General features: G+C 30.0%; 1 protein-coding gene across 24 annotated transcripts in view; it reads left to right on the forward strand.

Moving 5' to 3' along the window:
• LOC127717479 (tensin-3-like) overlaps positions 1–19,335 on the forward strand; it is a 203,702-nt gene that overhangs the window by 172,228 nt on the left and 12,139 nt on the right. For 16 of the 24 annotated variants that reach the window (XM_052223133.1, XM_052223135.1, XM_052223134.1 and 13 more), the window contains 5 exons: positions 834–902; positions 3,617–3,667; positions 5,103–5,264; positions 6,423–6,626; positions 6,988–7,369. In XM_052223133.1, the coding sequence (XP_052079093.1) occupies positions 834–902; positions 3,617–3,667; positions 5,103–5,264; positions 6,423–6,626; positions 6,988–7,369 (868 nt within the window). Of the gene's footprint in view, positions 1–93; positions 118–833; positions 903–3,616; positions 3,668–5,102; positions 5,265–6,422; positions 6,627–6,987; positions 7,370–19,335 lie in introns of all 24 variants that reach the window. The other 8 variants (XM_052223120.1, XM_052223123.1, XM_052223127.1 and 5 more) reach the window with 8 other exon arrangements.

A 19,335-nucleotide genomic window follows, 5' to 3' on the forward strand; every position in this document is an offset into this window, starting at 1 on the left:
ATTGGCCCTTTAAATAATTTTAAAAAGGCTAGAGTTTTTGCATTTATAGAAATTTTCAGTTTAGTAGGAATTTTATGTTATATAAAATTTCAGACATTTTTGATAAATTAGATGATTGTAAGTAGCCAAGTATGATTTTGTTATTTTTGTTACGTTTTTAGTTGGGTTTTGGAAATTTTGCTTTGCACAAGGGGCACGTAACTTTTTAACAGATTGCTTTTTTTGGTTTTGTTCGAATTAGAAATTAGTTGCCATGGAAAATAACAAAACTCAAATTAACAATTAATTTATCAGAAATTTTTTTGCTTCTTATTTTTGTGGGAAGATAAGATCTGTTAGATAGACTAAAAAATTGATTTAAAGGAAATTCATAAATTACTAATTATTTCATTCGGCCAATTTTTAAAAAACACTTTCAGTCTTTAGGACAATTAAGCTGTGAAGAACAATTTATCTAATAACATCCAAAAATGTTGGATGAAATAAAAAAGAGCATATTTAACCTTTCAAAAACTTTTGAATTTTATCATATTATAAAAAAGGTCAGAATATAATCATTAGATTTATTAGGTTAACTGAAGCATTGGATTTTGATGAAAAGTTATCTTTTCAAAGAATGATGAATGTAAATATTACTAAATAAAAAAAAGATAGTTAAGAAAAGATAAAACTGCATAATGAAAGGATTATATTAAAGTGTTTTAAATATTTTTTTAAGCATAGGTTACATTTACTTTTTGTCTGATATCCAAATTAAAAATAGGTTAAAGATAAAAGATAAATATTTGCCGATTTCTTTATAAATGATATTTGTTTATATTTGGCGCTAACAGAGCAAGTTATACAGTCTGTACATCAGAAAGTCCGGCGTCTGTCGCTGGGATCAGTAAGAGATCTGCATGGTAAATAACAGATGTTGTCCTTAACCTTTTTTTTGCCTTATTTTATCAGAATTTCAGTCATAGACTTGCATGTAAATGTTGTCTTCATACTGTAGTTTGTATTTCAAAAACAAGTCTTCAATGTTTACTGTGTAAATTTTTGCATGCCTGTTTTTTTTCCACAAATCCAGTGATTTTATTTATATTTTATTGGAATTGAAATTAAATATTTGATATTTTTTTTTTAGTTTAATAAATGTGTTTTAGTTTTTTCTCAGTTTTAATCAACATCCATTAATTGTATTTACAAAATAAAACTATGGACTAAGGGAGACAATCTAAGTAAAAATTGAAAAAATGAGCATACATACCTCATATTTGCATGATCATTTAGTCTTAGTGATGTATACACACCAAAAAAAACATGAATGTTGCATGTATGAAGACTTTTATACCTTAAGACAATTTCCCTTTAAACAGAAACTACAAATTATGTCTTTCTTTTTGAATGAAGAACTCTTTAACCTTACATTCTGAAATTTTCCCTGAAAGACTGAATATCTTTTCCTTTGTGAAATATGCAGATAAAAAACTGTCCATAGGTAAAATTTTACTAAACAAAGATGTAGAAAAGTATTCCATGTATTTTATTGAACAAGTTCATTATAAAATTTTAAAAAAAAACGAGGAATTTAATTATAGTTTAGAAGATTGATGATATACGGTCTTTCTATGCTGTTTATTTAAGAAACTGATACAGTCGCTACAGAAAATAAGAAATTGTATGGACAGTTTTTTTTTTGAGTTGTAACGGTTACACGTCTATTTAATATGTGAAGTTGGTTTTTTTAAATGATTGAGAGTAACAAGAGCACTGTAAATTAAAGATTAAAGAAAACTGTTGAATAAAAATATCAATTTCAACTGTTGCTTGCATTTGTTAATTCTATGCTCACTTTTGGCTAATACTCATGTCACATGATATTGTCACTTGCTTTTACATTATTTGAAAACACACTTTTCAAGTACTATTACTTACAACAGATGTCCTACACTATAAAAAGTTGACCTGTCTTAACTTTAACCTCTTGGCCCTAAAGATATTTTTAGGCTGAAACAGATGCTGAGTTTGCACACAGGTTACTTTATCACTTTCAACAGGTTGCCTTGGATGGCCAGTCAATGTCAATGTTCTGTTTCAACATGTTTAGCCATATATATCTTATATGTTAGATAAAGAAAATAAAAGACATTTTATTTTGCAGTAGTCAGCATGCAAGTAATACTTGTGATTAAATATCATCTATTAACTTTGTATAGTTTCAAAAGTTTCAAAATGGTGTAATCTGTCAGAATAACTTAAGGGGTGTTTAAAAAACCTAAACTATCGGTGAGAGCCAAAAACACAACCTTGACTACATTATAATCAGGGCCTCTGATGGTCATTCAAAACTCTTAAAATCAAAGCAAACGATACCAAAGGGATATTCAAACTCATAAGTCGCCAACAGGCTGACAATGCCATGGCAAAATATGAAAAACATTAAAAAGACAAACGGTATACAAAACACAACACAGAAAAATAAAGACTGAGCAACATGAACCCCATCAGAAACTCGGGCTGATCTCAGGTGCTCCGGAGGGTAGGCAAATCCTTAATTGATGAAATAATTTTAAAAAATTACTAGTTCTACATATATATACAGGGATAACTTTACTAAAATTGAGAGGTTTGGGTAACCATTTTACCCTGGGTTGTTAATGTCTTTTGACCCAAAAGTATAATCAGGATTAGCCAAATGAATAAGCCATAGTCTTGGGCAAGGTAATTACAATAACGTTTTCTCAATATTTATGATATTTTATTTGAGAGTAGTAAAGATTGCATCATTTTGAAACTATATAAATGAATGATCATTGGTTGAAAATGAATATGTTGAACAACACCAACCATATATACCTCACTTGAATATCAAGAATTGTTTAAATGGAAAAGAGTTTATATTTATCATAAAGCTGAAAACCACACTTAAGTCAAAATGTCATTGATACATTACAAATAGTCTTGTCCTCAATTTGAAAAAAAAGTATAGAATTGTAAAAATTGATGCTTAAATTTAAGCTAAGGTATATATGGTATGGAATTGATACATATAATTATTAATGTTTTAAACTCCTTGTTGGTCATATAGATTTCATTGAATGATTGTGTATGGTTTAAAACTTGCAGTAAAAGTGCATTTAATTTATTCATTTTAAATGTTTCATGTTATTTTATTTGTTAATTATGATTAATAGTTTAACATGCTTTAAAAAAAATTCAAAAGATTAAACTCTTCAACTTTATAGTATTTCACACCAAATTAAATAACTGGAAAATTTTAGAGAGTTTTTAAAAAGATTATTTTTTAACTGTGACTATTGTTAGAAATTGAGAAATATCTTTAACGGGGTAAATTTATAAGAAATACATTTGTTGTAGTTGCAAGTGAAAGGAAACATCTCTATATGGCAAATATGTTAACATGATTTGTAAATAGACTGACTTTCTTGGGACAAAAAAAAAGATTTTGATACAGGAAATATTTTCTCTGATCATATAAAGTATTAAAAGTTTATGTGCACATTTACTGCAAGTTAACAGTGTTGCAACAAGGATGCATATTACCTCCTGGATTGTTTTTGATGTTTTGTAATGACATGTGTATTTTATTTTGTTTTGCCTGCGGTTGTAGTTACTCCACCATTTCCAATTACTCCAAGATCACCATACAATACAATGCAAGGTAAATATTATCCTCATTACTTCATCTCTCACATTACAATTTTACATGTATTTAGTTAAAACCTGTTTTGATGGGGATTGTTTCCCTTTTTTTTTTACATATTTGAACAGACATAAACTGGTATAGAAATGTACTGCGGATAAATTGTAAATCATGGAATGCTAATTTTCATGGATTCGTGGATATTGGTGAACCACAATTTTAAAGTGATATAGAAAATACAAATATACTGTAGGCTACTTCATCAACATTGTCAAAACTAATGAATTGAGTATTCATGAAAATAGAAGTATTCCATGATCCAGAAAAATTTGTACCCATGAAAATAAAAAGTTTGCTGTATATGATAAAATTTAGCTTTTTTTTTGGGGGGGGTCAATTTTTTTATCTGTTCTTGATTTGTCTTTGGTGAGACTTTAAAATGTATCACCATGTAAGAAAAACAATTGGGAAAATGTTTTATTTGGATTATTCATGGTTGCAGGGGATACATTGAATATCTTAAATGAAGATTATTTAAATCAACATTATTAATATGACTTGACCACAATTTTATGTTTTATGTGTTTTTGTGTTTTGTTTGTTTGCTAGTAGAATTTAGTCCTTCACAGCACTCTTTAACTTTATTTTGACTCTATTCTAACTTAACTTGCATGTACTGTTTTCTTTCACAGTGTGAGCATGTCTGGTTTCTCAGTGTTGTTGTTACCTTGGTTACTAATCAAATACAATTCCAGGTCTCTTGAAAAAGTATAATTTTACATTTTGATAACATTTCTTAAATACATTTTGATAATAATTAAATTTTTGTTTTGGATTTTTATACAAAATTTAAAGAAATATATTTTTATTAAAATATAAATAAATTCCAGGGTAGCAGCAGGTTTATTTGTGTTTATCTTTTGTTTCATTATAAGTTTCATGCTTTCATCCTCATTTTGTCATTATTTTTTATTTTAATTTAATTTTATTTTGATTTTTTTTTGTCAGATATTTTATACATTTTATTTTAGAAACATCACATTTTAATCTTTCAACATTAATTAGAAAAGTTCAAACATAATGTATAGCCATAATATTATACATACAAAACACAGGTTGATTCAAAATAATCTATAGAAATTGCATGTTTTGGTAAATGTAGGCTATATTGAGGATGAAAATGAAAAAAAAATTAGGTACAATTTTTAGTACATTAGATGCACTTAAAAACAGGCCATCTAACAGATTGCAAGCAGCTTTTCTATGTTACAACACAAATGAAACAATTTCCAGAAAGTGGAAAAGTGGGCATGGTCTTCAAAATATAAACAATTTTAACACCTTAAAAAATGGGCTTTTTTCAAAGTTGGCTGTACAAAAAATAACAGTTAAGTGTCAATCTTAACACTTATTTTAACATGTGCATCTTGCTTTTTGTCATGTGACTGAATAGCTTCCATGCCTAGTTTGTCACCTACAACGCCACCTGTATTTGATAAAGACGAGCATTACAATCGCATTGTGAGCCGACAGATCGCACGATCTACGTCGGATCGAACTTCAGATCCACTTTATGCCTCCATACCTGAGGATCTAGCTAGAAGGCAGAAGTCAGGTAGATTTAACATAGACAAGCAAAAAATAGTCAGAAAATTGAGGAAACTTGTAATGGCCACTAGTTTGCTCAAACTTTAACTCAATATTTTGACTTAAGAAATGTGGCGGAATTATTGCCAGGGTTTTCTGATGAAATAACTTAACGAAAAAAACAACTGTGACTTTTAAAAGATTCAAGTTACTTTTGGAAAATGTCTTTATGATATATCAGGCAAGTGTTTATTTTTTCCTTCAGAATTTAGCAGTTTCAGGCATATTGCAAGTTTTCTTCTGCAAAAACGGTTTTCTCTTGAGAATTGCTTTTGCCATTGTAGGTAATCAGATTAGCTTTTAGTTGCAAATAACAAAGCTTTTAAAACTTTTCACACTAGAAGTTCCGTGCATTGTATAAACAAAAGTATTAATGACTGCTGCTGCAGATCTAAAAAAAAATAAATAAAAAACAAAAGCTTTGAAAATCAGCATGGGTTTATGGTTTATGCATGACACCTGAAAAAAATCTAAGCATGTGATTGCATTGCAAAATCTCACAAATCTGTATCAGCTTAGTGATGTCTTCTAATCTCACACTGGTAAACTATGGTGATTGGGCTGTATCCCTCTAACTCAATCAAGCACCAATGAATACTACACAGAAATCTGGAAATAAAAGAAGAGGAAGAAAAAAGAAGTTCCCACAATGATAAATTAAATTTCTGTAGTTGATCTGCATTCAACAAAGTTATGTATTAAAACTTTTGCATGGTCAATATGTGTATATTTTTATATGTAATATCTTGGGTCGGTTTCAGCATCTTACATGGAATAGTCTTTGCATCAAGCATTTATAAGAAAGAATGGTTTATTTTATAACTATAAATTGCATAACATTGAACTATGGGTTCAATTGGTTTTTTTCCAGTTTCAAGAAGTTTTCAATTGATCTATTTTTAATGTTCAAATTTGACAGATTATTTGAATCCACATTGAATTTGGTAAGTTGGTGAATATAGTTGCGGTAGGCATGTGGAATAGATTCAAGACTCTTGACTTCCTAACATTGACACAAGACCCATTTAATTTCAGTAAAATCTCTGGTTGTTCCAGGAAGCATGGTTTTAACTTCAAATGCAAACCAATAGCAAGATTTCCATTTTTCATTTTCTTGTTTCTATAGCAACCCATCAACAGAATCATCAACAACACCAGCAGCAGCAGCAGACACAGCAACAGACAGAGCATCGTGAGTACAAATACCAGACTCAACAGAATTACAACTACAACCAGCAACCAGGTCAACAATTTGTCACTGGTTCCCAGCAGAATGTTAATATGATTGAAGGAATGCCACCTCAGAATATACCAATTCAACATCAACAAGGTAAAGAGTTTTCTTTCTTTGTTGCAGAATATGTTTCATAAATCTTTTGAAAGTCATGGACCTCTTTGATAAAAAAAAAATCAAAAAGAACAGGTGCATTCTAATTTTTTGGGGAACTTTTTTCAAAAAGTGTTGAAAACACAAATATTGAATTGTTCAAATGTGAAATTGACATGTAATTTTAACCTGGAATGCATTAGTGATCAAGTTGGATGTATTATAATAAAAAGGAAATTAATTTGTCTTTTATTTGCAAGAAATTAGCACAAATCAGTAAAGTTTAAGTTATTGTTGTCTCTTGTCTAGAAGAATTAAGTTCTATTGATTTATATTTTATTAATATTCCATTTCTTATTTTTAGGTGGTTCTCAGTTCAACACTATGAGTTCAACACAGGGCTCAGTTCCCTCTCCACAAGGTTTCAATACATTAGGTTCCAACCAATCATATCGCACGGAATCACATGACAAATACCATACAATGGGTTCCACCGGTTCACAGGATAGGTTCGGAACAATGGGTTCACAGCCAGATAGGTTTGCAACATTGGGTTCACAGCAAGAAAGGTTCGGCACAGTGGGTTCACAGCAAGATAGGTTTGGCACAACAGGTTCACAAAACTTCAGTACTATGAGCTCAGGACATCAACAACAGTTTGGTACCATGGGTTCACAGCAGAATGGAACACTCCATGTTGATACAAGACAAGGACATATGCACAGTGGATCCTCTTCTGCAGGAAGGTAAGAAAAGTGTGATGTTCTTCAAATATTTCCATTTTTTTAGGTAACCAGAATAATTCAGTGTTATATTGTGATGCTGCACGATGAATGCCTGAATGTCTAGTCAAAGAAAATTGTCAATCAATACTCAAGGATTTAGCTCTTGATTAACCTTTTATAAAATTGAATCTGGAGTAAGGGACATAACAAGTTATCTACCTTAATCAAGAATCAAATGTTACAAATTCACTGCTACCTGTTGATCAGGCCAGAGACCACAATTAATGACCCCGCTTCTCATTGTCCACGAATATAGTTCCCTTTAATTAAAGTGTATTTTTTCTTTATTTTTTTCTTTCCCTTTCTCATTCATTTCTTAGTTTTTATGGGGTGGAAATAAAAGAAGAGAGCTGAAATAAATTTTTTGATGTTTTATTTTAACTGATTTTGATATGGAAAGAGTGATTAGGCCATGTGCAAAAAGGTAATATTTACAGTTTTTGAAACATCTCTTGACTTTTCCATAGGGGTATGCATGTGTATTGGCTAAATTTGTAAAATGTAAAAGTGCAATCTTTCTGAATGTTGGATATATATTTGGACTAGTACTGTACATTACACACACGAAAGATTTGACAAAAAGATCAGGTGCAATTTTTTTAATGAGACAAAACGTTATAAAGAACTAATAGAGGAATTTAATTGTGGTCTGTGGCCAACGGTTGTTTAATTGACCTCTTTGTTTTGTGTTCCACATTTGTTGTCTATAATGCTTAATTATGTTGTTCAAAAGCCTTGAAGACAATTACATCATGGGAAAGAGGTAGAAAAAATGTCCCCTGAATTTATTCACACCATGGCCATGTTCTAAAAGCCATTCAATCTTTTCTAAAATTTGCAGTATGTGCACTCAGAGGTTTGAATCACATTTTGGTGTATTTAATCAATGATGTGACCAAATAAAAAATACCTAACAATGGCTCAAAACTGCAATTTTGACAGATAAATGTATATTAAAAGGATATCCTAAACCAAAACCAGAATTCAGTGGGAGGAAGAGCTATATATTGTTCTTCAAATACAAACCATACGTAAAATTTGCAATATTGTCTCAACAATATGCAGCACTGAAAAACAATTTTATTTAATTGAAAATGAGATTACTATAATCTCAGATTTAGATAATTTAAAATTGTCAATAATTTGTTTGAGAATAATATTCAAATACTAGTAGGTTTAGACAATGATTATGTTTAATATTCAAATACTAGTAGGTTTAGACAATGATTATGTTTAATATTCAAATACTAGTAAGTTAAGACAATGATTATGTTTAATATTCAAATACTAGTAGGTTTAGACAATGATTGTGTTTAATATTCAAATACTAGTAGGTTTAGACAATGATTATGTTTAATATTCAAATACTAGTAGGTTTAGACAATGATTATGTTTAATATTCAAATACTAGTAGGTTTAGACAATGATTATGTTTAATATTCAAATACTAGTAGGTTTAGACAATGATTATGTTTAATATTCAAATACTAGTAGGTTGATATGCTTAGATTTTAATCATGTGAGTGAAACAAATACAGGGGAAATTGGCCCTACCTCTCTAAATACTTTTTAAATAAAATGTAAGTTAGGATTTTTCTATTTTAAATGGCATATTGAATAGGGTACTAAATTTTACTGTTTGGTTATTTAATTAAACTTCCAAAATATAGTTTCAAAATATTATCATAAACTCCTTCAGAAAATGCAATGTGATCTAGCGGCTTGGATTACAATAGATGTTATGAATAATGAAATGAAGAAAAAAATTCTGATATATTATAAGATGTTGCCTAAAAGATGCCTCAATGAAAATGTATTTAAAATTGAAATGTAAAGTGTATTCAATTACATGTTTACAAAGTGACTTCAAAGAACTTTTTTGATAATGTTTGAATAAGAATTAATATATTAGTTTCAAGATGATATGATATAGTTATGCATTTCTTTCATATATGATATTTCTTTTTATAACATGTGGCCCCTCAAAATGAGAAAAGAAGTTTTTGTGTGGGAAAGGAATGTTCATTAATTGAACAAATTTCTGAATTAATTTTTTCAAACAGTAATCGAGAAGTAATTCTCTTTTAATGAATTGAATTTTAGCAAAGGTGTGTTTTCTTGTACGAATCCATTTAAAGAAGAACCCTTATACCCAGTAATTTAAATTGAAAAATATATGTTATATAAAGATTCTACCGTGTCGCCACATCGCTGATTACGGTATTATCCATTCAAGATAGTTTAATTTTCAAACTTTAAATGCACAGTTTATACCAAGCATTTGAAAATTTGAAAATTTAACTATGGAGAGTGGATAAATTTTGTAGTGGACAGGGTAAGGTGGTAGATTCTTTTATGGTAATTGGAAAATGCTGATTGTAATGTTCCGAATGGATATCGATTATTATAGGGGGAAATTACACACGACAAATTGCAATGTTTCGAATGGATATAGATTATTATAGGGCGAAATTACATACGACAAATTGAATCAATGTGTGCTTTACTAAACTTAAGTCAGAACCATTATAAATGCATACAGAATTAGAGAAATATTCAGAATAGTACTATGTGTATAAACCTGAGGATTCTGCAGTGAGTTGAAGTTAAGAGAAAAAGGGGAATATAAATTGTTTTGAAATAGTTGTTATAATAAAGGTTTTAATCAACACAATTATAAGTTTCGAAATTGAATGCAAAATTGCAGGACAAAAAAGAATTAAACTTAAGTTTTGATTTAGAAAAAAATTACAAAAAAGGGTTGCCAAGGAAAGACTCTTTAAAAAAAAAGGTCCAGGAAACATCCCATTAAACTTAAAGTTTTAGACTTTGTTTTGTACTTTTACCGTTTTGATCATATTGTTTCCATTGTAATAAAGTAAATACACAATATTTATTGTCATCGATTCTTATTTAAGCTTTAAAATAGGATAGAAAAAAAAGACAATTGATCTGAAGTAAACAAGATCTGTTTCATATTGTTACTGAATGAAAATTTGTAATCTGTATTCTTTGTACTATCTATCTATATAAATCACAAATACCTATACACAAAAGGTAAAATAAACATCAAACACATGTACAAATGATCGTTATCTAAAGCCTTTGTAGTCTGTGGCTAATCCATCAGATATATTACACAGTCTGAGAGGTGTAATACATCTTAAGTAAATAAACATTCACTTCTTACATGTACACGTGATGTTTAGAGGCAATAAGTGATTATAACTTGCTGTCAGCTCCACATGGTATTTGTATTTTATCAAAAAGACATCCTGTGACCTTTGACATATCTGAAAACAACAATATTACCTGGGGGATTAAGGTAGCGTTTAAAGAGTCAAGTGGTATTTTGATAGTAACTGAGGATGTTTACAGTTTACCAGGGGGCATAATCGTAATCTAGATTTCTCGACATGTGACATAGAGATTGCGCTATAAAATAATAATACTGGATGTTAAATCTTCATAAGGTAAATGGGAATTATTTTGTTTATAACATTGCACAATTTGAAAAAAAAAATTCCAACTTATTTAAAAATTATTTGACATAACTTTTTCAACTTTAAAAATTTAAATATTGTTTTCATGTTTAATGATCTATGTTTACATTAAAGATATTTGAATTTAAAGACCAGTGTTGAACTATTCGGGACCATATATTCTATTTTAAATATTATGATCTTAATGTATAGTATTGTTCAAATATTTGCCTCTAGGCTCTGGCATATACAGTTGTTAGGAGAAATGTTAGTAGAGCAATAATTTATAATTTATTCATCTAAACCTTTCACATGATTTTAAATCATTTTGAAAGACTTTTTCTGAATTTGTTTTTGTTGATTTTTTTTTTGTTTACACATTATTCAATAACAAGTACGTGTGTTGGTGCTGGTCGTAGGGGCGGGGGTGAAAACAACCACCCCTTTTATGACATTTTTTAAATTTTATATAAATTAGAAAAAATCTTAACCCTTACAACTGTAATGTATTTCTTTTTAAGTGTCTCAAAAAGCAAATTCCATTCAGTAAATCCACCCACAAGCAGTCTTTCAGTACAACATCGTACATGAAAAATTTCTGCTGTAGAAGTACATTTTAAAGGATCAAATGAAAAGACAGGATGTTCTTAACAATTTGTTCAAGGTCTCCACTTCAACTTAAGTACAATTTTCTTCTTCTTATAATGTAGCACAGAAATACTATGCTTTTTCTTTGAAGTACTGTGAATTCATTTAATTGATGTGGATGTAACTAAGTTTGGTGGATTGAGGAAAAATTGTTTATTTGTGGATATTTGATTTCGTGGTTATTCCAAAGTCTTCATACAAGCCTATAGAAAATTTGTACTTCAGTATACATTTAAATTCATGGTTTTCCTATACCCTCAAGGATTGGTAGCCACAGAGTAATAATGAATCTACAGTACTGGTTATTTCCTAGTTGTTTTTTTTTTGTTCTTTTTGGTCCTTCGAGTCTCATGTACATACATCCATCCCAAAAACTCTCTTTCCCAGTGTACTACTTTTAGGGTCTTGTGGTAAAAATTGCTAATGGTGGTGCTTGCCTTGAATTCAAGAGATTTAGATTTGATCTAAGACAAGGTGAAACCAAAGACATGCTCTGTATGTTAGTCTAGTCCAAAGTAGGTTTTAATAAATCATATGCCATCTCTTCCTCAGATATGCATGTAATATTTGCCACTGGACAATACACATCTATTTTTCTTTCCCAGGACATAATGGAATACAATTTTTGCAGTGTTGCATTTTCAGGTTAATTTATTCCTACTCTATGATAATCATGCTTGTTCCATGTCTTTGAATGACCTGAATGAGAGATATTATAATTAATTTGCCAGTTTGTCAACGTGCAACTGTCAATTTACTTGAAGTTATTAGTCATAGCTACATATACTGTGTATATTGTTATAAGCAGAATATAGATTTAGGAACAGCTGGTTTTTATAGACAGTAAATACTGTACATGGATTATGTAAAACTTGTTTGGCTTTGATAAGTGCAATGTTTTTTAATGGTAGGTCGTCTTTGATATTTTTTAGTTTGGCTTTGAAAAGTGCATGTTTTTTAAATGGTAGGTCGTCTTTGATATTTTTTAGTTTGGCTTTGATAAGTGCATGTTTTTAAATGGTAGGTCATCTTTGATGTTTTTGAAAGCCATTCTTATAAGCAGTTCTTCAGAGAGATACAATCACAAAATGAGAATTATATCAGAACTATTTGAAAAAAAAGAGATATTTTGTGTCAGTCAGTGGAAATATTATTTGATTGTGTCATTGTTTTAACATGTCATTCACAGTTTTGTCAAACTATTATACCATAGCACTATACTTGTTCCAACACAAGGATTAATTCTAACAGAAGAAAAGTGAACAGTCACTTTATGTTCAGTATTATTCAGAACAAGGACTGGATTATTAGAACTTATTATAAAATTTGAAATGGTATTATATTGTTTTACATTTGAGGAGATTTCTGCAATCATTCAACCAAGAAAACTGTAATAATGTGTAATTTCCCTCAATTATTTCTATATATACCGGTAATGGTTGGCTTCTTTTTAAAAAACCATTTTGAGAGTTTATATTTGTCAGGTGAGCTACCTTAAATCTGCCTTTCTCAAATATTAAGAGTAAGTTTAGTTTTTTTCTCGTAAACATTGTCAACAGTATTACTATTTAAGGTTTAATGAACAAATTTAGTCATGACCTCTTGATTTAATCGACTAGGAAATGAATTTTCATTGAAACATTCAGGCCAAGTTTTGGGACAATCCAGTTGGTAAACAGAATTAATATTACTACTTAATGATTCAAAAGTTTTCTTTGATGTTGGGACAAGGAAAAAGTTTTCTTCTATAAAATTTACACAAGGAAAAAGTTTTCTTCTATAAAATTTACCATTGGGACCATAGAATATGTAATAATTGATATGTAACAAAATGTAAATGAAAACATTCTGAACAACATTTAGGGGCACTGAGGTGTAAATTCTAGTGAGATACATAAAGTGGTGGAATTTATGATACTATTCATTTATTCAAAAGGTCATGTTAAATTCTCAATAAAATTTTATGATAATTTATATTAGCAGGATTGTGATTTATACAATTTATTTGTGGAGGTTAAACATTGGTTTTGTGATCATTAAACATTTGAAACATATCCTTCATGGAGCCTCATGTTAACTTATTTGTACCAATTATTTCATTTTGATTGTCCTTGATCTCAACATTGATAGTTCATTTATTACAATTTACAAGTATATGAAAATAAATAATTTTCCTTGAAAATGAATTGTAGCTAAATTTAGGAGTGGGATTTTTAAGTTTGAAGGCTGCTGTTTAGGATTTTTAAGTTTGAAGACTGCTGTTTAGGATTTTTAAGTTTGAAGACTGCTGTTTAGGATTTTTATGTTTGATGTCTGCTATCTCAAGGTAAAATTAATTTGTACTCAGTTTCTTGTTCATTGTAACAAATTAGGTGTTTACCTTTTAAGTAAATAATTTATAAATAAATTAAGATAAATTGTAGGAAATTCATGCGTTATCTATATATACTATTACAGTTTTAGGTCAAGATCAAAATCATTTTGAATTTAGTTAAAAAGAGAGGGTATTAAGGGTGCAATGTTATTTGAATGGACCTAAGATTAACATAAATGTTTGCAACTACTCTGAATAAATATTATTTTGTAATTTTGTCGTAAAAAGGGTAGCATGCAAACAATCAGTGTTTTTTTGCTTCAAATTTTAAAAAGTTGCATTGGTAAATGTTTCATAATGAATTTTGTAGCAGGAAATTGGAAATAAGATCAGTTCATGTTGATATATATGAGGAAACACTGTCCTGACCTCTGGTTCGTCAAGCCCTTTAGTCCCACTGTCTGTTGAATTATCCCCTTTGTGTAGGGGACATTGAAATATCTGTCGTCCCTTCAGTCTAGTATAAGTTCTCTCACAAGTACAGGTTCTTGCCAGGTTTTTATAAAATTTTTACTTAAGATTTGTATTAGTAATTTCTTAGACAAATTTCAAAAACTTTGTTTGAGTCATTGTCCTTGGACAGATAAAAATGAATAATAGAATTGTGGATTACATATGTTACCACGAACTTCACAAAAACAAGTAATCCACGAATAATACTGTAACCTTAGTAAGCACAGTTTGGCTGCTTTACAATGGGACTTAGGATACCATGTCAAGGAAAATTAGTAAATTCTTAAATGCTGTTGAAACAATTAAGAGATATGGTATCTTGAGTTAATTGAGAAGACAGCTATGGGTTGATTGCATCGGTACATGTTTATATATATCTAGTATTTTGTTTATGTACAACTTCATTACTTAGCAATAATTATCACTCAGTAAGAAACAGCAATGTGGGCTTACCAGGAAATCTCCTAAAAACTGATGGAAATTTGGAATTCTTGTTTATTTAGTTATGGATGTTAAAATTAAATTGGAAACATGATGTTTGGTTCTCCCAAACTTTTATGGAAACTTCATTAGCTTGAGAAAAAATGTTAAAAAATTTACAGTGAAATATTTTGATAAAAGTTTCTCAATTAATCCGGCATGTTTATGGGAATTTGACTACTGTGAAATTGTTGGAGTTTTCTTGGTGATTGGTGATCTTGTTGAGTTGCTGGTTTTTAATGACTTCAGTGTTTTCCAAAAACAAACCTGAAGTATTCATGTTACTAAGTGTCATGGTTCTCATTAGCAGATAAAAAATGACATAATTTAATATTGATTGGATTATTAAGTAACAGATCCGAGAGGGTAAGATATTATTTCAAGGTTAGTGGGAGAGGGTTTATTATGGTCATGACATATTTGCTGGTGTGTAGGAGAGAGTTTAATTGATACAGACTTCTTGGCAGAAGTGTGGAAGAAGGTATAATTCATTTGAAATTTATTGCTGGGATATGGTAAAGGGTGTAGTCAATCTTAACTTTGATATATTAATATTTTGATACAAAAAATTTCATATATATTGCTATATTTAAAGTTTAGAATAAGGAGATGTGGTATGATTGCCAAAGTGACAATACTGTAATCCACCAGAGTTCAAATGACAAAGATTTAAGCAATTATAGTTCACTGTACAGCCATCAACAATGAGTAAAACCCATACCCTATTATGAGTCTACTATAAAAGTCCTTGACATGATAAATGTGAAACAATTCAAACTAGAAAAATAATAGCCTAATTTATAACAATACACTTTACTAAAAACAAATCTGATTAATGTTTGTAGTACTTTTGATAGGATTGATTCCAACATTATGATGTGACTGATAACATTTCAGGAAACTCACCAGTGGTTGTCATTAGTTACATTTGAGAGATTTTTGTCCTTTGAAGAATTTGGTGTTATTATGGGAGATCTCTGTGAAATTTATTCACAAGTGCTAAGGCTGCTGGAGATTTAGAACTATTATATGGTATAGACAATTTTCTATAGGTGAAGACTGTATGGGTTGATTGTTTCTTTTATGCCCCACCTACAATAGTAGGGGTCACAAGGATTTCTGGTCTGACTGCGTCCAACTATACAGTATCAGGTTAAAGTTTTTTGGCGATGAAAGTAAAACATAAAGTTGTGGTAGCATCAACTTGTAACTTAGTGCACACGTAAACTTTATAATTTATACTTGATTAAGGTTTTGACCTAGATTTAACGGTTCACTAAACATGGAGATGTCATAGTGCGAGCGGGGCATGGTGTCCCTGGCACTAATTATTAGGATTTTTTGAGTTGTTAAGTTATTATTGGTATTAAGATATACCCCTCATCTGCGTTCCTTCCTTCTGTCTAAAAATTAAGAAATATCTAAAGAACTATGAGGTTCCATGTACTTTGTCAGCCTTTTGAAATTTTAAATTCAAAAAGATTTTAATAGACACGTGAAAATCACAAGAGTTATTGCCCTTTGAAGACAGGAACCTTTAATTAAGATACTGAACATAAGTTCTGACTTTAAAGTTATGCAATTACCCAATTAACTAATGTTAGAAAAAAGCACCCAATTAATTCTGGCTAAACAGTTGGCATTTTTGGCAAGCAAGATAATGGGAAGCATGTTTTAATTAAGAATGTACTCTCCAATTAAAAAAGTTACTTATCACAATTTATATCTGAAATATGCATTTAGCTGCTCATATTGTGTCTATTTTATTACAAAGAGAGGATTCCTTGCACCTAAGTAATCTTTTGTTATTAGATAATGACAAATATCTTTTAAACCTTTAATAATTTATATATTTTTAGACAATAAATTGCCTATTAAAAGTGCTTCTGAAAAGTTATCTTGCATTTCACCAAGTAGCACTCTTTATTAAATATTGTATCTATATTTTGGGGATTTTTTTCCTTTGATTTTGTTTACATTATTATTATGTTTTATTTTTGTATATTTGAAATGTATACCAGATGGTAGATTGTGTAACAATGCAGGGGCTATAAAGTATTATTATAATTAATTAGCAAAAATTGCAAAGATATCAAAAGCAATAATTTGTATCTATAAGTCTGGTTTCTTTCTGTGAACTATAATTATTTAGTACAGATTTGCAGTGTTCAGCTTAACCACAGGCCCATCAGCCCAGGCTTGTAAACATGCTGTTGGGCCTGTAAAAATCATTGTTACAGGCCAATGGAATCTAACTAAAATTTTCATAAATTTAGCTTCTGGCCTGGAGATTAAAAAATTTATCCTGAAGACTGTTTGCATGTGCATTACATTTTCCGGTTCCATTTGTTAAGAATGCAAGTATTTTCTATAGTGAACATTCACAAATGTTGATTGAGACAGTGATTTAGACTTGGTTGAAAAATAACATTGAAGTGCTTGCTAAACATTGTTAAAAACACTATTAATATTTAAAGTTCATTTTCTGTAAATATCCTGCTGAAAAATTTTGATTTACTCAAAACACATAGGTTTTTCTAAGCCAGGCATAGATGGCCTTATTTTAGAATGTTTTGTTCTCTGCATGCTCTTCAACTTTGTTTTTCATTTGTCCATCCAACTACTTTGATTTGAGCGACACCAATGAGTCAATAAACTATAAGTCTGGAATCTTTGATAAATTTTTGCTAAATTTGAGCCAGTGCCTTGGCTATTTTAGAGGAGAACATTTGCTATATGTTCAAAAAGATAAAAACATTTGGAGACACTTTTGTCTTGAATGCAGAGAAAGTTCATGGCTCTCATTTGATAAGATAGCAGGTGTCATTATTTAATTTAATCTCATTAAAATAAGTTTACAACCTAAGATCTGAGTACAAGTGATAGAAACTTTAATAAGAAAATTTAGAAGAGAAATAACCACATAGAATTACATTGGTGTGGCCTAACTAGATTGCATTTAAAAAGAGATGTTGTAAATGTACTTCAAGATTTCCGCTTACCTCAGAAATAATCATCTTCAAGTTCAATATGGTAAAACTATTCAAGGATTTAATCTTATAAAATGCACATTCATACTTGAGTAGGTTTTCTCAGGTGCTTATAACAAAAACTTAAACAACTAATTCTTTCCCAATAGTAAAAATAAAAAAGAAATTGAATATTTTAACAGTAAAAATCTCATTTGAAATAGTATTTCACTCTATTGGAATTCAAATTGGCAATTTAGGTTTAGTTGCCAACTTTTACAAGGTGAGAAATTTTTCAGAGCATGGTTTTCAAATCAAATTTCTTAGGAAATGATACATTTGAAATTGTATATGATATTGAGAGAGTTTATTGCTAAAAAGAATTGTGAAAATATTTTGGAAGTTAGAAGGTAGGATTGAAGTAGGTAAGCTAAAAATATTAATCACTATACTTATTAAGACTGTGGAAAATTTAGTACTATGATATGTAAAGGGCAATTGTTGTAGACTGAATGTGTAACTGTCAATGGTGGATCCAGGGGGGGGGGGATGTTCTGGGGGTTGAAATCCCCCTTTTGTTTGACAACTAATGCTTGTGTAATGGAACCCTCTCACTTTTATATGAATCACAAGTGTTGGAACCCCCCCTTTTAAAAGTGGCTGGATCCATGCCTGTCTCTATATGTCTTTGTGGGTTTGTTGATGGCCCACCTATGATAGAAGGAGGCACTATGTTTTCCAGTCTGTTCATCCATCTATCCTGTATCAGATTAAAGTTTTGCATCCATTTATCCTGTAACAGATTAAAGTTTTGCATCCATTTATCCTGTATCAGATTAAAGTTTTGCATCCATCTATCCTGTATCAGATTAAAGTTTTGCATCCATTTATCCTGTATCAGATTAAAGTTTTGCATCCATTTATCCTGTATCAGATTAAAGTTTTGCATCCATCTATCCTGTATCAGATTAAAGTTTTGCATCCATTTATCCTGTATCAGATTAAAGTTTTGCATCCATCTATCCTGTATCAGATTAAAGTTTTGCATCCATCTATCCTGTATCAGATTAAAGTTTTGCATCCATCTATCCTGTATCAGATTAAAGTTTTGCATCCATCTATCCTGTATCAGATTAAAGTTTTGCATCCATCCATCCTGTATCAGATTAAAGTTTTGCATCCATTTATCCTGTATCAGATTAAAGTTTTGCATCCATTTATCCTGTATCAGATTAAAGTTTTGCATCCATCTATCCTGTATCAGATTAAAGTTTTGCATCCATTTATCCTGTATCAGATTAAAGTTTTGCATCCATCTATCCTGTATCAGATTAAAGTTTTGCATCCATTTATCCTGTATCAGATTAAAGTTTTGCATCCATTTATCCTGTATCAGATTAAAGTTTTGCATCCATTTATCCTGTATCAGATTAAAGTTTTGCATCCATTTATCCTGTATCAGATTAAAGTTTTGCATCCATCTATCCTGTATCAGATTAAAGTTTTGCATCCATCTATCCT

Source organism: Mytilus californianus, unplaced genomic scaffold (genome assembly GCF_021869535.1).
Source record: "Mytilus californianus isolate M0D057914Y unplaced genomic scaffold, xbMytCali1.0.p SCAF_10, whole genome shotgun sequence".
NCBI classification, from domain to species: domain Eukaryota; kingdom Metazoa; phylum Mollusca; class Bivalvia; order Mytilida; family Mytilidae; genus Mytilus; species Mytilus californianus.